This window comes from Plectropomus leopardus, chromosome 13, assembly GCF_026936395.1.
Source record: "Plectropomus leopardus strain MGB_pleo_1.0 chromosome 13, ASM2693639v1, whole genome shotgun sequence".
Classification (NCBI taxonomy): Eukaryota; Metazoa; Chordata; class Actinopteri; order Perciformes; family Serranidae; genus Plectropomus; species Plectropomus leopardus.
This window is the reverse complement of record NC_142188.1, coordinates 28,456,467-28,483,612: the sequence shown is the minus strand read 5'-3', so window position 1 is coordinate 28,483,612 and position 27,146 is coordinate 28,456,467. Positions and strand designations below refer to the sequence as shown.

Sequence of the window (27,146 nt, the reverse complement as noted above, 5' to 3'; positions counted from 1 at the left end):
TAATGCATTTATTTCGAAAAGGTCAACTTCACTGTGACATCATAATGTTCTCCAAAAATACTTTTCTGTCCATTATTAAACATCACAACTCAGGAAGAGAAGGAGAGACATTTAGTCGGACAGTCAATCATCTTATTTTCAAAAATGTACTTTATTTACAAGTTCCAGTTGAAAAATGAATTATCAAATTTCTTTTAAAGCTTAATCATTGGTATCGGCCACATAAATCCAGTTTCAGGCGGGCTGCACCACACACACGCACACACACACACACACACACACACACACACACACACACACACACACACACTAGAAGAAGGTATCATTGGCTGGATTGTGAGACGGGGTGTACAGTGGAGCGTGGGGTTGCATCCCCTTCTCAGCCATCCCTCATCCACAGTGTGTGAGTCTCTCCTGTGACCCCGGCAGTGTGAGTTTGATGAATGCATCACATCTGCCCTCCTGAACCACTGAGACTCCGTCTGGGAGGCCCCTCTGCCTGCAAGTAATGGCCACTGTTCTACACCACTGACACATAATCACACATACACACACACACACTTACTGTCATCGTAAAGGCACATACTGGACTTTGGCTTTATATCTTTATATATATATGTGTGTGTGTGTGTGTGTGTGTGTGTGTGTGTGTGTGTGTTTGTGTGTACTCAACAGTGCTGTGAAGACAAACAATGCTTACACGGTCATACATGCACAACATAAATATGTCAACGTAGATGGAAGACTGCAGTTTCCTTCTGCTGATATAATAATATCCCTCCTCCCATGTCCCACTTTGTGAGAACGTCCTTCCAAGTATTACCAGCACATCATCTCCGCTTATATTTCATCATGTAGCTATCAACATACTGCTGCATGTAGTACACCAATGTAATGTCATTAACGTCAAGCCGCCTATACAACCGATGTCAGACTCATAGCATCTAGGATGAGGTCTTCATGAGGCCATAATTGTAGCCCGCTGTTTGAAACATGTACAATAGCCCAATTTACCACCAAACAAACATGTCTCGGCTTCATCTCCGTGTCTTCCTGTCTGAAAGGAAAGGGTGGGGCTAGCGCGAGGTCCTGCGGGGTTGCTGGGAAACGTCGCTGTCAGTCTCTCACGGAGGCAGTCATGCAGGTGCCCGCACTACCTGTTCATCTCCCAGATAATTAATGTGTACAAGGAGCCGCTAATTGCACTTTTCACTAATGATTTATGGGTTTTGTGAAAGGGGGGAAATTGGGGGACGTTCGTGTGTACACTCTAGTGAGTGAGTACAGCTGGGTGAGGAGACATGATTGATGAAGAGTGTGTGGATGCACTGTCAGTGTGGGGAGATAGACCCCCAGTAGGACTGGGCTGGTAACACACACACACGACTGGTCAATTGCTGTCAATTTTAGCCAGCGTGCGGAACATAAAAATATCAAAATACACCAAAAGATGATATCTACTCTCCTAAACTCTGATTTGGCTTATTTTTATCCACCCCTTGCTGAGGCCCAATAATCTAGGTTCACTTAATATCAGATATTGAATCAAACTGTCTGAATCAGAAGAGGCTTCTTATTGTCCTTGAATTGTCTTGGGATTTGTCTGTTTGTTGGGGAAACCAAGCTCAAGTCTGAGTACACATCGTTTGGACGATATTCATAATCCCAAAACTGCTCATCAGGACTGATAACTGCTCAGTGGAAAACTGTTTTTGCCAGCCGACTTTTAGACAAGAGTGTGTGAACTTTGTGAATGTAAAGCAGGGCAGAGCTGAAAAAGAGCATTCAGCTCCATTAATGTTCCCTTGATTTCAAAACTTAATAAACATTTGTTTCATAATCGTTGAAATGTCTCTTTCTTTTTTTTCTTTCCACAGCTTTTAGCTTACGACAAAGAGCTGTCGGTGTTCAAGGATCAGCTGCATGAACTGGAGATCTCTTTCCCGCCCAGGTACAGAGCCATTTCACATCACACACATATGCATTCACACTCCTGATGTCGAAAAACCTATATTGTTCTGAGATTTAGTTCCACTGTCTGACATTCATGCATTAATATCAAGTTTTTTTTAGCCACTCCAGCAGCATGGCTGTTGGTATGGCAAATCAGAGGAAGAGCCACAGGCTCGAGATGTTTCTTTGGTCCAGCAGGTCTTGGGTGCATTGGGTGCTTAGGGCTGGGTGAAGTTAAATATAGATCAAGGGGTTATTAATCTGTTATTGCTGCACATTTGCACAAATATTTAGTTTGCTCTTGTTGAAAAAAGCATTTGGCAGAAGAATGACATTCTACCAGAAACAGGTCTAAGATCATGTGAAGATGATGTCTATTCTCAGCACAATATTTAAGACATGTTTTCCACTGAAATACTAAAAACTCACTTTGTACTGCCTCATTTGAATGAACCTCCCACCTGTTGGCACTTGGCGTCCCGTGCATGATGCGCTCTGCGCTACGCGCGGAATTGGTTTGATTGGTTGCACTATGACAAAAATATGGCCCTTTGGGTTTTTTTTTCATTTGTTTGTTTTTACAAGTCTACAATTTTATTTAATGTTGAAAGTTTATTGTGTTGTTGTTTTATTTCCAATATTAGATCTCATTGGGCTATAAGACAGACAGAGATATTCATAGACTCTAGCTTAAGTGCCATAGGCAGAAGAACCCTGTATGTATGCCAACTTCTCAAAATATAAAGTCAATTTAATTTTTCATGAGCTGAGAAATAGTCTTTTTGTTTAAAAAAGATGAAATAATGATAAAAAATAAAAGTATTTAAAAAAAAAAAGAATACTCTTTTATGCTTTGCTTTCAATGCATTTTTTAAATAATTCATTGGGGTTTGAATTTTTTATATAGTCTATAACACATTTCTTAAATTATAAAGGAAGTCTTAATTCTTCAATTTATTAAAAATGTCTAAATTCCCAAATTCAGTGATGGATTTCAGGTGACAGCAACAAAATGACAGAATGAAGACAACAACATAAAGAGAGTAAACCCTAAAGCCTGAGTTTTCCCTCACATACTGATATCACACGTTGGTAAATGCAGTGAATATGCTGACCAGATCTTGGCCATAAGGACTCATTATTAATATGTAAAATCAGATGAAGTCAATCACCCCCTTATTGTCCAAAATGGTTTTATGAAAGCTGTTGGATCTGCATTTGATGGCTATCAGTTGTTAAGTATGATTGGATAGGATCCCAAACTGCTCCCATGTGTATGTTTTTTCATAAGTGTGTGTGTGTGTGTGTGTGTGTGTGTGTGTGTGTGTATGTGTGTGTCGCTGTGTGAACGCTTTGGGCAGCATTGATATTCCATCTCAGTGGGACTTGGGGGAGACTGGAGCGGGGTGGTCTCCTCTCCTCTTCCTCAAACAAATGCATTTGCAATTAGCCCTTTCAGAGGAGAGGGAGGGCAAACACGCGGCCGGCGTGGAAATATGTTTCGGGAGCAGCGCGTTAATGGCGCTTGACCTTTGCCGTCGGTTGTGACTCAATCAGTGCAGATAATGAAACGCTGTAATCAAACAATAATTACTTGATAAACTGCTCTAGTGGCAGGCGCAGGGCGGCGGGGGATTTTAGTGTGTGTGTGTGAGAGAGAGTAGGCTTGAGATACATAGAGCTATCAAAGCATTAGATGTGTGTGTGAGGGGCTTTGAGTGGGAGATTGTGTGTGTGTGTGTGTGTGTGAGTGCATGTGTCAAGGTTCTGCCAGTCCCTGTTTTTTAAATGACTCTGTGTCTTAATCAGGGACCCCATTTACATCACTTTGCATAAGTGACAGGTGGATTTATTGTCCTTTTACACTGGCTGACTTTTGCACCTATCCATATAATACTGAATCATCTCTCCACAGGGAGGAATGAACGTGCTGCTGCGGAAGAATACAAATGATTCTCACATACTTGAGGTGATGATGAATCAAATAGATGAAACCCGGGAGCAGCATATGAAATTTGATTTGATCTACTCGGTGCGCGCGACAAACCACATCATTGTCAGCCTTGTAATGGGTAGCAGTGGCCTAGTTAAACTTAAACAACCCCCTCCTCCCACTTCATACATACACACACACACCCAACACACACACACATATACTGGTACCCCTCCCCCTGTCAGGTCTGCCTTGTGCTCCTTGAGCAATCAAGCCTCAACGATTGTTCTCCATCACATAGCCTGCTCCGGACCTGCCCCTCGCCATCTGTGAGGTTATTACTCTTTTTAACGCAGGCCATCAGAACACACCCTCACTGACACACGCACACACTCATGCACACAAACGGTTCACTTTTGTTCAAATCTATAAATCAATACTAGTTTCAAACATTTAATCTGCAAGATAATTCTGTCTGTTGTCCAGTGGTGGAGAGGAAGTTGTCACCAAATGAGACATGCTGTCAAGGTTGACCAAGGACTGGATAACACAAAGTGACTGATATGATGCGTATGGGTCAATTCACAATTGAACCGATACCCAAAAGGTACTTTATCCCAGTACTTTACTTTTTCTGGAGGCTCAAAACAAAAATGCAATTTTTGGACAAGCTGCAGTCAGCAAGGATTTCTGCTCTTCTACCCTTTGAAGTAACACTCAAAGCAACTTGCTTATTTGTGTGTGTGTGTGTGTGTGTGTGTGTCTGCTCGTCTCTTTTTCTCTGTTTAGACACTATTGACAAAAATGTGGAATAGGTATGTAATGCATGTAATGCTAGTATGTAACACAATAACAAACAGCAGTGATACAAGGCTATTTCTAAAGTAAAACAGAAAAAAAAACAAGACCGAATGGCTGAAACTGTTGGCGCTGCAGTTATACTTTTGGCTCCCAGGGAAGCCAGTGAAGCCTGGTGGCAGGCTTCCTGTCAGAAGCTTTACAAAGCTCAGTTGTCCATGCTGCAAAATGCCCCATGGCTGGTGAGCCCGTCAATGAAGCTCCATGGACAGCTTCAGGGAGCTTCTCCTGCTTCTGCCTACTGTCTGAACCCAGCATTGTCATCCAGATGCACTCCTAGGTGCCAAAATTTTGAGTCTATATCTTTTAGGCTGATTTATTCTCCCCTTACATATATACAAAAAAAATAGATACATCCATTTCAGAATTTTCAGACGTTCATACCCTCATATTTCCATGCATCCTTAACATTGTCACAGATTCAGCCAACGGATTTGTCAAAAGTTTCACACAACAAAAAACAAGGCGACAGTAGAGGAGGTCGTAATAATGTAGGCAGCATAATAGATGGTGAAGATCTGTGAGGCAGTTAAATACATAAGCATATGGACGAAGACTTCTTTTCACTGATTTTATTATATTATTATATATTACCGATATGGTCTGTTCCAGCATTATTTAAATTTCTTCCTTTGTCTCTTACAGTCGTATCTTGCTTGAACTACACCCCTCTGCCTTCATAGTCTACAGTGGCACTGCTCTGTTTTGTCCTAATCCATCAGCTTTCAGAAAACGTCCACAAGTATGGACAAAATAAACGCAGAGTACGGACAAAGGACTCTGTCTGTCTCCTGCTCTCTATATAACATTGAGCATACATGAGCCCTTAAAAATACCAACTGTGGTACTCAACTTTACTTTGAAATAGCCTCAATGCAGAAAATTGTGTCTTCGCCAGTGGCTCCCTTTCATTTTCTTTTTTTTTTTTTTTTGGAATGGATATCCAATTTTGGCAGACATGCATCTCTGTCATCATATATACACGCACAAATTCTTCCCCCGCGTCGCTGCAGAGGCTGCTGGCCGTAAAATGCATATCTCTTTACTTTCAAAAAGTCATCTGTCATAGTTGGCCGTGACAAGTCTAAGTACTTTTGCACCGGAGTGAGGAATTTACCCGGGTCTTGTCACAGTTGGACCTGGAGCCAGTCGGCTGCTGCGGGACGACTCATCATACACTCATACACACAGGAGCCCGTGTATGGCTACTAGTTTACTCAACCAGCATGCTGAGAGGGGAAAGATGAGTCTATTAATCTCAAACCGAGCATTTATTTAAGTTTCTCCTGTGTTTAATGCAGCAGACTGCAACAAGCCATTAGGTCATTATCTTTACATAGGCTGCAGCGTGGCCATTTGACTGAAAATAATGGAAAGTTTTATCATACATTATGGTACTTTTGATTTCATATTTGAAATGGCATAACTAAGGTAATATCCCCTAAAACATACTAAGGCACCAGTAACTTATTCATGTATTTTGATTGATTTAGGGGAAAGCTTTTAGTACTATCCTCTGATCTGATTTCTCTGGCCTTTTTTTTTTGCACGAGATCGATGCAGAAATTGAATCGGGACCCCAGCTTCAGGAGGAAATGCAGTGGACAATGAGGGAGCAGTGGAAGAATGTATTCTGCCTGTAACATGGTTACTGGGAATAGGCTTTGAGGGAGATTTTGAGTGACATCAGACCAGCAGCACAACTCCATCAATGGACAAATTATGAGTGATTTCAGTGCAGGGAGATGGTGGAGAAGTTGTGCAGTGCTGGTGGGAGGAGACATGGAAGAAGTGCTGCTGCTGTCCCATGGGTCTGAATATAGAGTGGAAGAGAGGGGACAAGGTACATGTGCATATAGTAAAAAACATCTTGGTACTGATAGTGTTATTAATGAAATTGCAGGTTGTTTTTAAAGCATGTTAGTGGATGTCTAGGTTGTTGGATGTTTAGGTTTGTGGAAGTTATTGTCGCTCCTCCTTCATCAGCTAGAGCTGCAGTGTGTTTGAGCAAGGCAATTCTCACAACTGCTACACTGAAGTGGTTTAGTGGTACAGTGTAAATGCTGAAGCCCTAATATACAAGTGAGTTCATATGCAGCCGTTGTGTGTAAAGTCCTAGCAGTCATGTTTTTTTCTTTTGATTTACTTATGGTTCCAACTCATGACATGTTTAAGTGTTACTTATTTCAGACCTGGTCCCAAAATGATAAAACACGTAATTAAAATATGCAACATCAAAAGGATCATTTTTATATCAGCTATTCATCCCATGTTACCTTGAATTCATGAAAAAATTTGTATCAAAGTGTTTCTCACATGCCTCCTTGGGGAACGATGAGTCCAAAAATGGATAAAATTTGTGAAGAGTTAAAGTCATAGAATGTTTAAAAATCGGCAAAACTATATCAGAACATTTGTTTACAAACCCTCGCACAGCTTGTTGAGTATAATCTTATTTATCCAATCTTATTCTCAGTGCTTCCCAAAGAGACAGCCGACAGTCCGACAGGGAACTGAGCTTATCTATTCTCTCTTCAAAGCCAGACTCCATTGACAAATACGGTCATGTTACCTCGCTGAGCACGAGAGCTGTTGGTCTACCTCACTTTGATAATTTCATTTGTTTGTCTTATTGTGTGACCTTGAATTCAAAGTAACCCTTTAAAATACCAAAGTCACACAATAACATGAAATCTAACTGATTGAGGCAGCGGTAAACCAGCAGCTCCTGTGTTCAGTGAGGTAAAATGACTGTTTATGTCAATGGAGTCTGGCTTTATGGAGGGTAAAGAAAGGTTTCACTTTTAGTTCAGCTCCTTGTTACAAATTCAATGTAACATATGGTGAGTAATTGATATACAAATGGTCATTTTGGGGCTGAAGCAATCCTTCAAAACCACAGCTGCATCAACTAATCCAAAAAAAGACTTAAAATCTGAAGCCATTTTTTGGGCTTTTATTGGCTTTAATGGACAGGACAGTTTAAGCATGAAAGAGGGAGAGAGAGGGGGCAACATGCTGCAAAGGGTCGAGGCCAGAATCGAACCCACGGCGGCTGTGGCGAGGATACAACCTCTGTATATGGGGCGCTGTTTTATCCACTGAGCCACTGGGCACCCCATCCATACAGACTCTTGTGGCTACAAAGACACTAAGTATAACTTGAGCTGGAAAAGGGCAAATAACCCGTTCTGAATTTTGTGGCCTCCAGTGACCTGGGAGTTCGATAACAAACATAGGTATCTCTATGTATTTTTTCCATTTATCCAATGTTCAAACTTCTCCTTAAGTACAGACAGAGAGAATGATGGGAAGGTGTTAGAGGCAACAGCGTGGCTCCAGTCCCAGATGTGTGTTTGTTGAGTCTAGACATGGAAAGAAGCAGAGGAGCAGAGCGTGGCCCGGAGGTCAGGTCAGGAGGTGAGGCCAGTGAAGAGGCAGAAACTGATAAACAGTTGTGTCCTCACTGTTTGGGAATCACCCTGGAACCAGCCTTGGCACGTTAGCACACATTTCCCAAAGCTACTGTGAGGACAAGCCAAAAAATGACTTGCCTGTTTGGGAAAGCTACAACATTCACACATTCATGAAACGAGGAAGGTTTTGAAAGCTGGTGCCAAGCGGGATGACTTTGCCCTTCAGATGGGAGAGAAATTTTGGTCAAGTGACACAAATGGCTCCCTGCCAATCCACGAATTAGTGTTAATAAGTGCATACGAGAGAATTGTCGGAGCAGCGAAGAATTCCTCGAGACTGGTTTTGAGCTCATAGGAAGTGCTCACACAGATGGCTCTCCTGTCTACAGTTACTGTCTTTGTTCTGTGAATAACACTCTTCACACAACAGCCCTGGTCTCTGAAGGCCTGTACAAATGATGTCACCCTCTCTGGATGTGTATCTGTGTGTTTGGCTGTGCATACATTAGTCCTATAGCCCTGCTGTTTGCATCCCACATGAACAGGCGTTTTGTTCTCGGCCATGCTATACTGGAGCAGAGGCGTGTGACTCCATTTAAGTAGCACCACAGATGTACTTTTTTTACGACAATGTTTGGTTAAAGCACTGCGATCGAGCCACTGCGTGTGTGTTGTCTCGGACGCAGCGTTACAAGCTGATCTACTGAACAGGAACATTGTTTTACAACCATCAGCGCATCCATCATTCTAACTACTGGAGAGCGTGTGAAAATGATGAGGGGCCATTGTGGCGATAATAGCCGAAGATTGTCCACTGTCATGTGTCATTGCCTCTCGTCTGAGATGATGCCACTGAGAGGGAGGCTTTGTTCAAACCAATCTGAACACGGCATGGATGAAACGGGTGCCATCTGTGTCTTCTTGTCTTCATTTAGAGCGGCTAACGGCAGAACATGTCATAGCTGAACCCCAGCAGGCTGACAGCCATGAGCTACTGATGGCATTTTGCTCTGTTTGTACTGGACTATGCCAATGTTGTGCCTGCGAGCCTCCCAGCTCTACAGACTGAGGCAAACATTCAGCTTTATTGATAGCATTTGGCTGATCTTTTTGAATCCGTGTGTGTATGTGTGTGTTGTGTTTTGCCAAGCCTCCCCTGACAACGGCAAACAAACACAGAGGTAGCGAGTCATCAGAAACCCACAGTTTCTGACTTTTTAGCCAATCCCAGCCCTGCCGCGGACACTCCAACATCCCATGATGCTCTTTACCACCCTTGAACTTCTGTCACTGTGACTCTTATCTTTGGCTTTCTGCCCTACCTGTATTCCCAAGTGCATATTGCCCTCATTAAACACTGAGCTTCCGAATAGCCCACTGTTTGTCCTGTCACTTATGTGTCATTATAAGAATATAAGATAAGAGAATGTGGGACAAGGAAGTCTGGCCCGGAGCTGTCTGAGTGTCAGGTCCTGATGCAGGTCCCCATAAACAAAATCTGAACTTGCATTTTAAACACAGCTTCTTCTTGTTTTAATCTCTCTTATTTTAACTATTATTCAGGTAAAATGTGCATAGATACAGTCGCTTGTTTAGTGCAGTAATATGTGTCACAGCAGCCTCTCCCTCTGCCGGGCGAGGCTGAGTGACACACCATAGGTAGGGCCTTTACTCACCTCGGCAGTTTTTACTGTTGCAAGACAAACAAGCTGAAACGGACCAGAACACATGTGAGTAATGTGTCAGCAGCCAAGTCAAACATTAAACCCCCAACCGAGCATGAATGAATGAGCTCTCGATGGGTGCTACAGGGTCTCGATGTGCCACCGCACACACATGTATCATCCAGATGTGGTCAGCAACAGAAAAGAGTGGAGAAACAAGCAGCCCGGCTAAGCAGGGAACATTCCCACAACGTTGGCTAATGTTACCTACAAGATGCAATAATGTTTTAAAGAAAACATATTAATCGAATGTTCAAAGAATGTTTTAAGGATGTTTGTCATGTCAAATAGTGTTACTTTAAGGTTAAATGCTGACTAAGATGTAAGGTTGTAACTGAAACATTCTGAGGATGTTTTGGTGATGTTGAGAGTTGACAGATCAGAGAATTTTCTTTTATAAAACATCCCCACAATGTTACATGAGAACAAAGTAAGAACACTGTCAAAGTAACATTCAGAACATGTCATCGAGGACTGAAATTACAGAGCGCTTTTTAATGAAAATGTAATTTAACGCGGTATGTTAATTAAAAAACACAGTTTTAATATTTCTTGATGTTTATAGAGAATGTTACCCTAACTTTAAGAGGAATGTTCTGGGAACTAAAAGAAACCTTGCTGCTGAAAACATTACTAACACATTGAATTGGTTGCATTGTACCATTCTCTGAATGTTTTTAGAACCAAAAATTGGTAGCTTGGAGGGAAGCTGTATTCTTATGTCAACATTACACAGGTGATTGCTCTAAAAAAAAAAAAAAAAGAAACCAAAAAACTGTAACACCAAGACAAATACTTGAGGTTCAGTGTCATTGTATGATATTGATGAAGGTCAAATCTCTTTTTCTTTCTTTTCTCTTGTCACTTTTTCACTTCAAGCTTATTATGTACTGTAATTAAAGTAAATAACTGTTATTGTTTTAGTACTGCCTTTTGGATGTAAAGTGTGTTTCAAGGCAGTGGCAGGAGTATGCAGAACTTTTTAGCTCTGTCACTTTTGTATTTTCTAGATTTTCAAGATTTACTAAATATGGTACTGCATATGAATTGTCCATATGATTTATTGCAAGCTAATCTTTACAATTTTACATAAAGTTTATAGCATACTGGTTATTGCAGTGAGTTCACAAGCAGAAAATATACTTGTCCATGATGAAATATGTCAATAATCAAAATGCAAATTTAGTGCACCACTGCCAATTTCTGTGGTGGTCGTGGGAGAATAGTGTGCTTTCTTTATTAGTCGACATGACAATTGTAACAAATGACAATTTTTTTCCATCATATAGGAAAGTTTAATCAATACTTGTGAACATGAGCTTTCTCTCTCTCAAAGCCTGAAACCAGAGAAGTCATATTTGTGATGTCACCAATTATAGAGTCCGGAGCTGCTCCATTGAGAATAACTGATTTTGTGGACCCATAGAATGTTTGTTTTCGTTTTTATACCTAAATGAGCATTATTGTATTGTAGTGACTGTCTAAGACCATAGGAATAAGATTTGAAAGTGGACATAGTGCCCCTTTAATGTCATGTATAGTGGATGACCTTCAGAAATTGTTTCAATCTCAACAAAATTATGCACATAGTGTATGAACAGTAAAAATTAAATTTGGCTCTGATGCATTGATGACGTGCAGGGAGTGAGATGTGCATGTAATTTCTAATGGACCTCAAACTGTAACAGAACACATTCAATTCAATAGCATCATAATTGGGATAAACTGGCTATATGTCATCCATTTCAGCTGTAATAGAGAGGTGCAAGAATGAGTCCTAAAACCCAGAAATGAGATAGTATTTTTGCACTTTTGGCTCAGTCATCTCAAAGTCAATGGGTTTTTTGAACAGTTTTTTGGTTAGGCTCCTGAAATAAGGTCTGTGATTTTCACAGGCTTCCTCATTTTGTTCTGTGATATAAAATATGTCAGTAAATACCCCACCTGTGAATTCTGAAGCTTTTATGTCTTTAATAAGGTGGTTGCAAACAAGTGGCTAAATGTACGTCATCACGTCAAACACGACTTGTTGTGGTGATACTGAAGTCATGTATGTTGCAGTTTATAGCCTAACATTAGCTTTTTACTTTTGCTGATGGCTGTTACACCTGAAAACATTTAAAAACAAAAACATACTTGAATTAAATGAATATGTTTGCCACAGAGCTTATTTTCTGCAATAATACAAACAAATGGTAAAATCCCTTTGACCAGGGCAATGCTAACTTATAGAACAGCCTATATATATTTTTTTTTATATATTATTTTTCTTTAATGGATCAACACTGTGTTGTCTCATCTGTTCCTAAAGGTCATTTATGGCTGTATTTTGTAGTTATTTTTGTTGTTTTCCCTTCATTTCACTTGGCTCAGTAACTTTGCATCCCACGATATATTATCATTGTTGTTAGTGTAACATATGAGCCCTGGCACCAGAGTTGGTAACACAGTGTACAGTACGTGGCTGTTTGCATGTTCATTTTCCATGTATGTGTGTGTGTGAGTGTGTGTGTGTGTGTGTAGATACCTTTAAGTGCAGCTCCCCCTCCTATACAGGTACACAATTGTTGGAGTTATCAGCTTGGCCCATTAATTAGTGTAATTAGTCTTGCTGCGGGCAATAAGGGTCTGATATGAGCTGACGGCCTCCAGTCCACACGCCCTCTTGGACCGTTTACCTTCCACGATAAGTTTGTGAGCTCGCTAATCGGACACATTAATCACTTTGGCCCCAGAGCGCCATTCCACTGTTTGCTGTTGCATTAAGACTTGTTATCTCTCTCGGAGCCAGCGGAGGGTGCGGTAAAACATAGAGGGAGAACAAGCTATACCTGCACACACAGGGCCACAGAATGGCCCTTTAATGGCTATTGTTGAGTATTTTTAATCAGCTTTTACAATGGCGGGCTGTCATCAAAAATGACTGAACGATAGCAAAGTTTTTGTTGTTGAAGTGCTCGAGGAAGTTTGCTATCAGGCGGGAGTTCATTGTTTGAAGGAGATGGGGGGGGGGGACTCGATTTTCTCTCAATCTCTTTAACACCAAAATGACCCCAGGCTTGTTAGTCAATAAAGCTATAAGAGAGTCCCTGATAGGAGGATTGTTCACAGGCTGTTTGAGGCCAGGGACCGTCCCTCAGGAAGCAGGAGCATTCAGGCCACCCTGAAGTGGAGCAGCTCCACAAGCCCTTTGAAGACTTTGCTCTTTTCCTCCCTCACTTTGCCTCTTTCTGTCTGATCCGTCTTTATCCCCTCTCCTCTGCCTCCCTGTCTATCTCTGTTTCACTCATCCTATTCTTCATGCTCTCTTTTATCCTGGGATCACTTCTTTAGCTCTTTGATTAGCATACCAAAACCCCCATGCATTTCCCCCATGGTTTAAGTGCTATTCATGCTAATTGGAGGCAGGGAACTTCTTTAAGTAGCTTTCTGCAGGTCTGTTTGTACACCTGGTGGGGGGGCTCTGTGTGTGAGTGTGTGTGTGTGCGTGAGCCAGATGCAGGCATGTCATGCCCCAGCCTTAACCCCATACACACAGGCCACCACATACACACACACAAACACACACACACACACACACACACACACACACACACACACACAAGGGAGCTCGCGGTTTTAAGAAATAGTCATTGTATGTCAGTGTATCAGTGTGTCATTTCAGTACTGTAACAACTGTATCGTTTGACAGAATTAACATGAGTGTTTCATCACATCAGTTAATTTGATAGGGACAGAACTCATTGATCAACTGGGGAAAAAAAACTCTAAATGAGCCAGAAGTTATCTAAATGGCTAATTTTCTTTTTTTTTCCTGCTGTTTAAAAGGCACACAATGCAGGTAAAAAGGACATTTTATGCACAAAATGCCACAGCACACATCCACCTTCAATAAATAATACCACAACAAAACACATCTTAGTTAGATAGAATTCACAAGTTGAAATAACAGACAAGGAAAGGAGTAACAAAGTAAGACAGTCAAGAAACAAACTGGCAGCAGAGAAGGAAGCTAATATCCTAATGCTCACGTTTCAAACAGCCACTTACAGACCACCTGAGTTCGAATGCCTGCATTTGTAGAAAATTACAGTGAATTATTTTGGGGGGGTATAAGTGCTGACTGACAGATGATGCCTCTGTTTGAGTGTTTGTATCAGTGTAGTGTAATGTTTTAGAGTGCTAAAGGGTGACGTGAAGACAGTCATTTCACAGTGGTCCCTGGTTGGATCCTAACTGGACGTTGTGGTTCATGGTCTGCACCTTAACCCCTTGGCCACTGGGGTGCCTCTAAGTCTTTATGATTTCTGTTGAGATGAAACATCAAAATTTGGCTGCATTGTTGGATTTTTTCCATTTGCATTAGAACAAATCTCATCAGAAGAGGTCAATTTTGGTTGAAATCATTTAGGACAGCAGTGAGCACATAGAGAAGCAATAGTGTTCTGCTAGTACTAGCAGTACCATTAGCTGTAGTTGTAGTAGACCCTCTGTAGTAGACCCTCTGTGGCTGAAAAATAAAGCTAATCAGCAAAGTGCCCAAAAAAACTCTAATAGCCACTTGAGGCTGGCTCCAAAAGTGAGTCAGTCCTCATAGACCTCCGTGTTCAAATGAAAACTTTACAGCAGATATTGACATGTTTACAGCCTGGTACAAAAAAACAGTTTTAGTGTTTATAGTTAATTTTAAAATTTGTGACAACTGTACAGGGGTTAACTTTATACAACTCCCCTGTTTATTTTTAATTAAAGCTTAATCTGCATAATTAAGTGTGGGCCAGTTTGAGTGACAGGCTGCTTGTGAATAGTGTCCACGGCTTCTCACTCAGATCCACCCCTCGCTCCTCCACAGCTCTACCGTCTTGTTCAAATATGGTCACTTCTGGGTCCAAAAAAAGAAAACCCAGAGAAGGCGACTGCAAAAATGCCAAACTTGAGGCTTTAATATGGGAGTCCACAAACTACTTGGTGATTTCAGGGTGGCTAAATCCAATATCTTTTATAAAGTTTATGATAAGGCTCCTTTCACACTGGACAAAAACCCACCAACACCGACTAACTTCTTACTTTTGTCTTGAGTAGGAAATGTTGTAATCAGCATTTATTCCCAAGACAAGTGAGTATTTTTTGATTCTAGCTCCTAAATGACAAAGAGTCTGAATAAGTAATTGGTATTTTAAAAAAAAGAGGTTACCGAAGTAACATTTTCATTGGCCTCCATGCTGTTTGCTGCCGTTTACTAAGCCTGTTTTCTGGCTTGTTTGTGATGTTGAACCTGTCACGCCAGAAAAACAAAAATCAGAAAAGCATACTCATCAACTGGCATTTGAAAAGGCGCCTATCTCCTTTTTTAGAAGGTTTTCCCACAATTAAAGGAAACCCATACGCACTAATTTGGGGCAAAAGGCTATAGCAGTCGTAGCTGCAGCTGCAAGATCAGCAGCCACATAGTGATGTGAACACATATTTATTCAAAGCAGCCACAACCAAATGCTTCTAAGATGCATTCTGCCTTAGCACAAAGTCCAATTAAGCTTTCAGAGCTTGGCAAGTGTGATGAATCGAAGGCCCGATGTGTGTGTTTATTTTATCATTAGGACACCACCATCCTCGCAGAAGAGGCACTTTGTGTTATGCTACAGTTAGCACGTGTGGCACTGAAGGAGCAAATTGGATTGGTATTACAGTATGTAAGCCCGCTCTTACATCCTGATGAGCGCCCACAAACAAATTGGATTGGTGGCGTGTAAATCTGAAGCAGTTTGATGAGCCGCGGGCGCAAATTGAATTCTCAACAATGTAAATCTGTATCAGCTCCGTGGCTCTCCGCCCAAATCCAGCCCCGCCGGTGCTTAAATCATGCGATTGTTCCCTGCTGTTCCCAGATACAATCTCTCACGGCCATTTGCTGCGGCACCTAATCTGTTTTTGATGACCCTGTAGGGATGTAGCTATACATATGGGCATCTCCCTCTGTCCCGCTCCCACTAAATCGCTCTCATTCTTTCTTCTCTCTTCTCCCTCCCTCTCTTCCCTCGCTCACAAACACTCACAACCTGTACAGTTGGCAGAGAGAGATTGCTTTGATTGAGCCATCCATGTGTGTTGATACAAGAGATTACTCAGATGATTGGTCATATTATGGACCTCCTGTTTTCTCCGGGAAACATTTTGATCTCTGTCTCTGAGATAAGGCAGATGACGTGACGTCTCATATTTATTGCTCCTCTGGAGCCCCGTTGATTCATACAAATCATATTTATTGCCCTCTTTATTGCCTCTCTTGTCTTGTTCTTTGCGCAGCACTTTACTAGAAAATAAAGTTCATTATTATTTGGACACCAAGCGTGTATAAATTACCATAAATGTTTGATTTTTCTATTAACTGATTGTGTTTGTGTCTCCTCAGTTATCCTTACAGTGAAGACAGCAATCAGGGGAAGCAGTACATGAACACCAGATGCCCCGCCTGGTGTGACCGAATCCTCTTATCTGCCTCTGCCAGAGACCTGGTCTTAAAGGTGAGCCCAAACCTGTCCCCTTTTGATCCAGTTCATGTCTTCTGATTGCTTTTAAAAGCATGAATCCGACTGATCCTTTAAAAGTCTTAAAAGGCATTGATCTAATTAATTTTAAAGTAAGGCCTTAATTGTTACTAAAATGATTTAAATTAATGTTACAAAAGTCTTAAATTTCTCAGACATCAGTATTAAGATAATTTGAATATTTTCTTCTGACGTTACATTGTAAAATCTCAAAATGATTGGTAACATCTATTTTTGGTTAAATTGTTTAATAAATTCATCTTTTGAAGTCGTCATGATGGGGATCCAAGTTGTTAAATCTCAAATGCAGGTTCAGATTCACAAAATCACCAAGAAAACTGACCAGAAATGCCAGATATTTCCTCCTTCTGTTGGTAAACCAAATAGATAAGTTTATGATAATATAGTATGTTCATTGTATTCCATAAGTTCCACTCCAAAGAGTGTTGTTTTTGTCAAAATTTGACATAAATAATCAAACTTTTCACTGGACAAAAAAATATCATGGAGGAAAAAAACTGTCCTTCAATATTTTGGAAATTTGGTCTTAAACTTAAAAAAGTAGCATTAAAAAAGCCTTAAATATTTCTTGGCTTAAGCTTCAGGAGCCATTAAAAGTAACATTCCTCCATTTTAACCAAAATGTCACCACTCCTCCCTTGGCTGTAATACAGGTGTCTTTATAAACGTCTCCTGCTTTTTTTTCGACAACTCTATCGTCCTTGATCCACATTACCCTCTGTCGCTTCACAGATGGAAGGATGAGGTGTCTGTGAATATTAAATTGCAGCGATAAGCCATGGGTCCACCCAGACAGTATATATATCCCAGCACTTATAGAGTTCCAGCGGGCCCCATCTTCTTCATAAAGCCACAGATCTGTCTCCGTCCTCGGAGAGTCCAACCTCACAGGCTGCCGCTGCGCTTCAAATCCATCCCAGCATTGTAAACTCCAGCCAATCTGCCACTTCTGTCTGCTGCTCCTGTTCTGTTTGCTGGATTAATAAGAGATCCACCGTGCAGCTCTGCAAAGTTTCCCCAGATTTGTCGTGACCCGTTTTTCCATAAGACAACTTCTCTCATTTTGTGGGGAAAAAAAGCCTACATGACCATCAGAGACAATACAGTAGGCATTTTAGATTTACAAACACATGTTGAAACCATGTCCAAACAAATGCATTTTAAAAGGCAAAAATATTGCTATCTTTACTGCGAGCGTCCAGTTTACCCAAATGTTTTTGGAACCCATTGAAACAGAGACATTTGAAAAAGCTGCTGCCAGCGTTTGAGTTTGAAATCTGCCGGGTTGCATTTAAAGACCCAGACACACCAAACCGACATCACAGAACAAGTGCAGGGTTCTCACGGTCATGGAAAACCTAGAAAAGTTATGTAATTTGACAATCATGTTTTCCAGCCCTGGAAAAGTCATGGCATCAGTAAAATTCATTCAGTCAAAAAGTGAAATTGCACGGAGGGATTCAAGGCTCTAGTTAGCCAGTTAGCACATTAACAGCCCAACCTGATGTTGGAAGAACCAAAGGATATTTATCCTGCGTTAGCAAACAATAACACAAACATTTACAAACTTACACGCTTTTTTTGCTAAGAACTTGATGGCTAATGGGGAAAAAAGCACACCTAATGTAACAAGTTTGTCTTGATCTCACTATCTCTTGACTTTAGCAGCTTGCTTTCTTTACTTTCATTTTTCTTCTTGTGCGCTGAGCTGCACTACCAATCAGAGTGATTTAATTCATCGACGGGCTCTTTTGACTCCAACGGCAGTTGAACATGTTGAAATGATTGAGAAAAGCTGACAAAGGCTGACAAGGGCCGACTAATGCCAACGCTGCAAAACATACCTAAAAAATTCAGACAAAAGACACTCACTGACTAAAGGCTTGGTGTGTCAGGGCCTTTCGTCTGGATGGTCCAAAACAAAGACTTTCAGAAACGATGACTCAGACACCCTTGTTTACTTCCCAATAGGGTTTTATCAGTTACAGCTTGTCAAGTCAAAACATTGCAGCTAGTAGGGATGGGTGATATGGGCTGAATATTATATTGCAATATTTTTAGGCTATATGTCGATACACAATATATATCTCGATATTTTTAAATCTCCTCAAAAGCACGTCATTAATGCTAGAACTGGGAGACAGAATCGAACATTACAAATATGTTTTTAACCAAATTCCTTCTTTGACATGAACATATTGTAGAAATGACTATTGGTACTTTTAAAAAATATTAACTCCATTATTGATCTATAATCATTAGAAATTTAGATATAATGACAAAGTGGGTGAAGGCAAATACTGAAACAAGAACTGTCTGGTTAGCTGAGAAAGTGCATCACTTTGAGGTAATGCAACCTTTAAAATCAGGAAAAAACAGCATTTATCCTATATCATGATATAACCATATCCAATATCTAAGAGGATATATAGTCGCATATCTCGATATGATATTACATCTTTATATTACACAGCCTTCATAGCTAGCTCTACATACCTTGTGTGATGTCATATTTCTTGTGTGGTACTCCTTTCTTCTTGCCTTTGACTGTCTTATACTCATCTGTTTCTTTTAGTAACACTTCTATCTCCTCATCGCTCCAAGCAAAGAAATATCTGGTCTTTCTTTCACCATCTCCATAGTATTTTCTGTAACTATAAGCAGCCAACCACAGAGTAGACAGTCTGTTTCCTGATAGTAGTGCTACATGCATGCTCAGTGTGCATGAAAGGTCATGTTATATGCGTTTTAGAATGGATGGAGGTTGATTCTGTGCTAAAATGCTCCTGTGTACTATCATTTTCATTTAAAAATGCTATATAAGTGTGGACGTGGCCTGAGTCTTTTCAGCGCTAGAGCTTGCGGTCTTTCATTGGTCACTGTGTGTGAAATACACACAGCAGTGTATTGTACAGGTACAGTCCACAGCAGGAGGCCGCTCAGGAAGTTTGGCCTCCTTTTGTCCACCACAAATGACAAATTCCTTCCTGATCTTTCTTCTTTGTTGACTGAAACCACACCAGAACAATAACTCTGATCACTGTATTACAGTTCCTAAAAACAAAGACTGTAATAACACCCAGTTTATTTCACCCACTTAATGTGTCAGAATCACGTAAAAAAAAAAAATTAATTCACCCACACACACACAGCTGGCCTGTTGTTTGCTTTTCCTCCCCTCAAGCACCGGCTAATTGCTTGTAATGCAGGGACAGAGTGGAACAGTTAGTGTGTTCGCAGATTGGCTGATGATTCACTGAGCACACACTCTCTGGCTCCGAGCATTACAGATTGTTGAGACATAGGCCCGTAAACAGCCCGGCGTGCAGCGTCATCTATCATGGCACGGTCGGTTAACTCGCCATCATGTTATTTTCTGCTTGCCGAGCCCTAACACGCCAAAGGTTGCCCGCTGGCTGTGCGGCGCGGCACCAGCTCCGGGAGCGCCGGTAATGAATGTTTAGCCGAGCGAGCGCTCCCTCTCTGCTGGAAGGCCCCGGGTAATTTGTTTATCTGTCTAAAGATTATGCAGCCCGAAAATCCACAATTTTATGCTGCCTTTGTAAATTATCAAGTGTGTGTTTGATGAATGTATCTCGGGCTTTTGGAGGCAGCGGCTCGGGGCCGGCTGCCAGACAAATAGAGAGGTGCCAGTGCGTGGCCCGCGGGAAAAGGTAGAGTGAGGTGGAGGCACGCCGTGTGCTGACCCCGCTCCACCGCAGGATTGGTCTGAAGTTAATTTGGATTTCGCTTTATGGTTCATTCTCGAGCTCTCTGTCTCTTTCTTCTGAGGCACCAGTGCAGCTCACCGAGTCACAACTGGTAGCACCCACCAGCCTGTCAGAGTGTGTGTGTGTGTGTGTGTGTGTGTGTGTGTGTGTGTGTGTGTGTGTGTGTGTGTGTGTGTGTGTGTGTGTGTGTGTGCGTGTGCGTGGGGGCTGGGGCGGCTTTTTAAAAAGTCTTTAGTTCAACCAGACAAGTGTGATTTATACTGGAGTCTGCAGATTCATGTGTGAGTGGGTAACGGCTTCTTTGTGTGCAGAAAGTGATATTGAAACATGATTCCCTCAGATGGGCTCTTAGATTACACTGAGAGAGTATTTGGTCCAGAGGCAAATGTCCACTTTGTAAATTACTCCTGCTTTTCATTTCTCCTCACCGCACCCAGTGCAAGTTTCAAAGTGAAAACTGAGTTTCTAAAGGTGCATTCAGTCCAGTGCGTACTTGTATTATTCATAAATCAGATGTTGGTCTACAGCTCTGTGAAAATCTGTATTAACACTTTAATTCAACAAAACAGATGTTTCCTGAGTAAATCAAAGAGCTGCAACAATTAATCGATTTAGTTTTCATTATTGTCTGTCCATCCTGGAAGAGGGATCCCTCCTCAGTTGCTCTTCCTGAGGTTTCTACCATTTTGGAGTGAGTCTTCCCTTTCCGCTGTGAGGGTCAGAGTACAGAGGGGATGTCTTAACCCTCCTAGGAAAATTGTGATTTGTGATATTTCGCTTTATCAGATTAAATCTTGAAAAAAACACAGCTCACCCAGTGTTTGGGCTTAGACTGAGACTCTGGAGCTGAATCGTTATCATCTGCACACTCAGATCCAAGCAAAAACCATGTTTACTGTGCAAGCGTTCAGTCAGAGACCTTCTTCAAGGCATAACCACTTGGTTATGCCTTGAAGAAGGTCTCTGATATTTTGCTTTTTGAAAAAAATTAATTGAATGTAATCTGTAAAATGAAAAACCACCTAATTTGATAATTGATTAATCAATTATTATAGTATTTAGTATAATAATTATTACCAGTATTATAGTATTTAAAAAAAATAATAATAATTTAAAAATGTTCTGTTTTCAATTTCTAAAAAGTAAATATTTCCCATGTTTCATTCCTTCTCCATGTCAGTACACTTCAATATATTTGGGATTTGAACAAAACAAGTGATTTGAGGACATCATCATGGGCTTTTGGGAAACACTGATCCCTATTTTTCACCATTTTCTGGCATTTTATAGACTAAACACCTAATTGAGTAATCGCGAAAATAATCGACAGTGAAAATAACTGTTAGTTCAGCACTAATCATCAATGATAAATCCAACCTAATAACAGTTTCAGTCAACAGTCAAATAACAAAACTGGGACAAATATATTTTTCACACTTGCTTATCAATTGTCTTAATTGAAGTGAAATGAAGTATCTAAGTACACAATAAACACTTGATTACTGAACAGTTACAACTGGTGCTCATTTTAAATGTATCCCCAGTATTCCTTCTCACTACTTATAATAAGTTGCAAATTAAATAGCTGAGTCAGAATGAGTATAAATTAATTAGAAATATTATGCAAATGACAAATAAACTACACAGAGTGATATAGTTAGGATTTTATTGACATATAATCAAGTTGTTATTGTCCTGCCAGATTATTGTACAGTTTATGTGAACGTCCACGTTGTGCCACAACGACAGAAAAAGTGTTGGCAATATTGGATTTATTTCAAATCTCAACAGTGCATACTCAAGGGGACTTTTATTTTGAAATCAACAATATAATCCCGCTAATTGTGCTTAATGAAGCCGGTACATTGATTTCTCATCCAGGAATGTGCCATAAAACATGACACACATAATGTAACGATCGCACTGTGTAAACACAAACACAGTGCTGCTGACTCTGCAGCCTGCGTGTGTTCACTGAGGAACCCTCCTTTCACAGTAAAAGCATACCATCCATCAAGTTTTCATCCACCACTTTTGTAATTTTGTGTCTCTGCAGCCTGAAAATGAAGAGAAGTCTGTAGTGTATGATAACATCGGGCCCAATGTCTGCATGGGGGACCACAAGGTAACAACAGGGGCCCTGGCCCTCACTTTCCTTTACTGTGCTGTGATGAAACTGTTCACTGTAAACTGATCCTGTGAGTCTGATCCTAGAGTGGAAAAAGATGGACTGCTCTCAACACATGTGGAGAGACAGCTGTTTGTATTAATTAGTATATATCACACTGTAATAAGGACCTATTTGTTTTAACTTGAAAAAAAAGTGTCCAAGCTGCTTAAAAATTTAAGTTGACTGAATCTGAGAAGACAAGTTTAGGTAAATTTAAAATGATGCAACTTGTCTCCTCAGATTCAGTCAATTTAAAAAAAATTAGGCAGCCTACACAACTTTTTTAATTAAAGAAATAATTTATTTTTGCTATGTATGGGAAAAAAGTAAGTGTCCAGGCTGCTTAAAAACAATTAAGTTGACTGAATTTGAGAAGACAAGTTGAGATAATTTTGTATTGATTCAACTTCTCAAATTCAGTCAACTTAAAAAAAAAATAAACGTAGCCCAGATACTACCTTTTTAAAGTGATAACCAAAAATTTCTATTTATAGTGCAGGATATTAACGTGTTGCAACTATATGAGGCTGATAATCTTATTTAAGATGTAGTTTATGATTGCTATACTACACTGCATTGATTTATTGCATTTGCATTGAAGTTTGCTCAGTTATAAACAAATATCCTGTTATATGGAAGGTTTAAGTGTCATTATTGTTATTATTGTTATTGTTACTACAGCATAAAAATAAACTTTAAAAAAAAAAAATGTCAGCTTTAAAAATTTAAATTGACTGAATTTGCGAAGACAATATGAATCAATACAAAATTATCTCAACTTGTCTTTGCCTGGACACTTACTTTTTTCCCATACACTGCAAAAATAAATTATTTCTTTAATTAAAAAAGTTGTGTAGGCTGCCTGATTTTTTTTTAAATTGACTGAATCTGAGGAAACAAGTTGAATCATTTTAAATTTACCTAAACTTGTCTTCTCAGATTCAGTTGACACTGAAGCTTTCCTGTCTGAATAATGGAGAAAAAAAAATTCAGTCAACTTAAAAAAAACAAAAACTTTTTACAAGTTAGAACTTTTTCTTTTTACTGTGTAATTTAACTTAGATGTTTTTATTTTCTGGTAATGTAAATACTGTTTCACCAGCTAGGAAGGAGGAACATTTTCAAGCATCTTTCTTGTTCGTAAGAATTAGAAAAATGAAACTGTATATATGTATAATCAAAATATTCTGTGTCCCTTAAGACAGTCACCCCTTAACTTAAAGCTGTTTATATTTAAGTTTATATATAGTTATATATTTAAGTTTAGAGAAGTGTGGGAGAGGTCAGAGCAGCACAGAGAGAATTTTTTAAGCAGACTGTATAGAAAGTGTTTAACACTGTCCCTCCAGTCTCCGCCGTGTCAGACACAAGGTCTCACACTGAAAGAGAGGCGCCTTAAGTCAGGTCTTTCATCAATACTTAGTGTGCCGGAGACAGTAGTGTGTGTGTGTGAGGTGACCCGGGCACACTCATAGATACTGCAGCAGCCCTCACCTCCCAGCAACACACTACTGCCAAAATCACAGCTGGCTATGTTTAAAAAATGTCAAATGTAGTTAGCGCACAGGCCCAAAAATGCACAGAGCTGGTATGTGAGTTTAACCTGTGTGCTCTGAGAGGCGAAAAGCATCCCAGAGAACTTTAAAAAAGTCCTGTTTTCTGACTGTGGTTTGTCTCTGTGCCCCTGCCAGCCCGTCTTCCTGTCCTTCCGAATAACAGCGGGGGCAGGTAAACCTAATGCAAATAAGCACAAGTGTTGTGTGGTGCAGTGATGTCGTGGTAAATATTAATTTTTCTTTCTTATAATTCTTCCCATTGTTGCTGATGTTTGCTTTGATTTGCTTGATTTCTCATTAATTTGCACAAATGGTTCTTGGAGGCAAATGTGTCCATTTTATTCCAAACTGAAACATTATGAGAGGAAAAATGATTGCTTAAAATGCTTCAGTCATTTTAAGACATTTACTTACAAACTGACTGCAACTTGTGCTTTAACTAAAAACAAAGGGGTGTTGGGGATAAGCTCTTTTTTTAAATTGGAATGACTTCTTTTTTTGTGAATTCAAATCCTTTTTTGTCTCCACAGGGAAGTGTTGCCAAAGGGGGGAGAAGATATTCCGTGAAGCGCCTCTGTGAGAACACAGGAAAAACAAACGGGACGCCAACACACATACACACACATGCACACAAACACTCAACACACACACACACACACACACACACACACTTTGCACAAGCGTACACTGAAGTTTTTCAGCAGTGCTGACCAGTTGCAGTTGTCCTGACACCTCATCCATACGAAAAAACGCAGCCGTTTTCTCTCCATAAGACACTTGTTGAGATGTGGACGAGCACCCGAGGGCCCGGCTCCAGACAAGACACACATCGCTGACCTCACTGTTGCCATGCAACCCCATTCCCCAGAGAAGGAAAAAAAAAAGAGAAAAGGACGGACGGACGGACGGATGACTCTTTTCCATGCCACAGCCTCGTTGCCAAAACTCTAATTGAAATCAGTCCTACTACATACTTTTAGACACCATACTTGCCATTTTTAGGTATGCCTCTATGTCTAGAAGCTACTTTCCACACAGTATGTAAGGTGTTTTAAGAAAAGAAAAGTGCAATGCAAAAAAAGTTGTATATCTATAATGTTAGGTTTATTTGTACATTGGACAGTATAACATAGAGTTGTTGATGGTTTTAGTGCCGTTCTCTTCTGACCAAACTTTGTGGTCCCTTTGTTGGATTAAATAGAATATATTCTCTTTATTTCAACAATTTATACATATATATATATATATATATATATATATATATATATATATGTATATATATATATGTATATGTATATGTATACTTTTTGTTTTTGAGTTGTTGTTGTTGTGTGCACAACACACTGCCATGCCTGACACATCAGTTGAGTCTCATTTTATATACTGTACTTTTTAAAGAGATAATTTATAATTCTTACCAAAATGTTTATGCTGAAGTGTGTGCGCAGACAGAGTGACTGTTTGGGTGTTCCTGCAGCCACAGTGACCTTTGAACAGTCGGCAGGAGAGGAGAGAAAAATGCTGTTCAGTGATTTATTGCCTATCCAAGAATGTTTTAAGCAGTGCCATAGACCATGCAAGTATATAAGATAATGTTTCATATATAGCACTCTCACGTTATTTCATTATTATTCTTACTCTAACTTATTTCTATAATATTATGGTTCTGAATGTGATATTTTAGATAGGCTTGGGTAAAATGTAAACTGTTTTTTGGGTTTTTTTTTTTTTCTTTGTCAGTTTTGTTACTGCATTATGGTGCCAAGTATCACACAGAAATGAAGTGTGTAAGAGTTATAGAATACTTAAGTCAGATGGTAAAGGTATTGATTATGTCATGTTTAAAAAAAATAGAGAGAAACTCTAACTGAAAGAGCAGGAAGACTTGCTTTTTATTTGTTTCGCATGTAGCCTTCAGCAGCCTTCGTTGCAAATAATTTGAGCATTAAAGAGGCGGCGTTTCCTTTTTTTTTTTATCGATTTCATTTACTACACTACAGATTTCAGACCGTGTGAAGCCGTCAGATTGATCCTCCGTAATTTTTTTTTCTTTTTTCATCTAAATCACCGCAAGTGGAAATGATTTTGTGCCTGCAGCAGAATTATGTTGTCTTGTGTGATTTTTTTTTTGTTTGTTTGTAGGCAAAAAGTTTTCTTTTCTTAAAAAAAGCCTGCTTGTTTTCGTTCCTGCTGGTCGTTGTGAGCATACTGTAGGAGTATAAGCCGCAGTTTTTTCTTCACTCCATCTTATTAAAAAAAAAAGCAGATAGAGATTTTATTGTTCTAGCCCCTTTTTGGACGGCCTGGCCTCTTACTGTAGGTGATGCAGTTCTCAAGCAATAAAAACCATTAGAGCTCAATGGCTGTTTGTCCTCATTTTTTCTCTTTTTACCTCTTTACTGCACAATAAGAGCTGTTCGTGAAAAAAAAGGGTCTTCGTCAATTAGCCCTCCGCGAGATCATGAGTGCATTAGCAGTGTATTATTACAGCAGTGTTATGGAGTGATGGGGCTTACCAACAGGAGGAGGTCGTTTTTCTTCAGGGAGTTGCACTGTGACACCAGCTTTAATTGGTTTACGATTGGGCTCCTGTAACGAAATATGATATTTCAAGAGGATTATAGCTCCTAATATCGTTTTAATATTCATGTGCGATGTTTTGCAAACTACATTATTTTATTTTAAGAAAATGCATACCTTATGTTGCACTGAATTTGACCATTTTAAGATTTTAAACGGGCAGGTTTTGTTCAGGTTGGGGTCAGTTAAAAGTTAGCTGCGACAGGTGGAAGCGAAAAAGCATTTTAAGATGAATGCACGAATGAAATGCGCAAAAATGCAATTAACAAATCGACTTTTGAGCGCATTATTTGATACTAAAACGTCCCGAAAATTGAACTATTGGAAACTAATTCGATTTTAACAATAAGCTTGAGGAGATACTGCAAAACTATAGCCTGCATATAACATGTGGTCCCTTAGCTTCGCGAAGTTTATCTTCTTTTTTCTGTCATTCTCAGGCTGCCCTTAAAAAGGCAAAGAATGAAAGCCTTTCCCCCAAAAAATAGCTATTAAAAACACTACATATGACATAAAGGATACTGAAGTTAGACCAAAATAAAATTAAAATAAGTAAAGATACTGATGTACAAACAGCCTTCATTAAGTATGTGTTGGAATATTAGTAAATAGAATGATGTAAAAAGGGAGATTTAAAATGTTAGCAACTCTTCATCAAA

At 39.9% G+C, this 27,146-nt stretch overlaps 1 protein-coding gene across 2 annotated transcripts in view; it reads left to right on the top strand.

The window, feature by feature from the left end:
* inpp5a (inositol polyphosphate-5-phosphatase A) overlaps positions 1–26,267 on the top strand; it is a 186,406-nt gene extending 160,139 nt beyond the window's left edge. Inside the window, exons 12-16 of one of the 2 annotated variants that reach the window (XM_042502000.2) lie at positions 1,878–1,951; positions 16,294–16,405; positions 22,238–22,306; positions 24,043–24,079; positions 24,438–26,267. In XM_042502000.2, coding sequence (XP_042357934.1) covers positions 1,878–1,951; positions 16,294–16,405; positions 22,238–22,306; positions 24,043–24,079; positions 24,438–24,487 — 342 coding nt within the window. In that variant the 3' untranslated portion in view covers positions 24,488–26,267. Of the gene's footprint in view, positions 1–1,877; positions 1,952–16,293; positions 16,406–22,237; positions 22,307–24,042; positions 24,131–24,437 lie in introns of both variants that reach the window. The other variant, XM_042502001.2, reaches the window with a different exon arrangement.
* Positions 26,268–27,146: the final 879 nt, after the last annotated feature.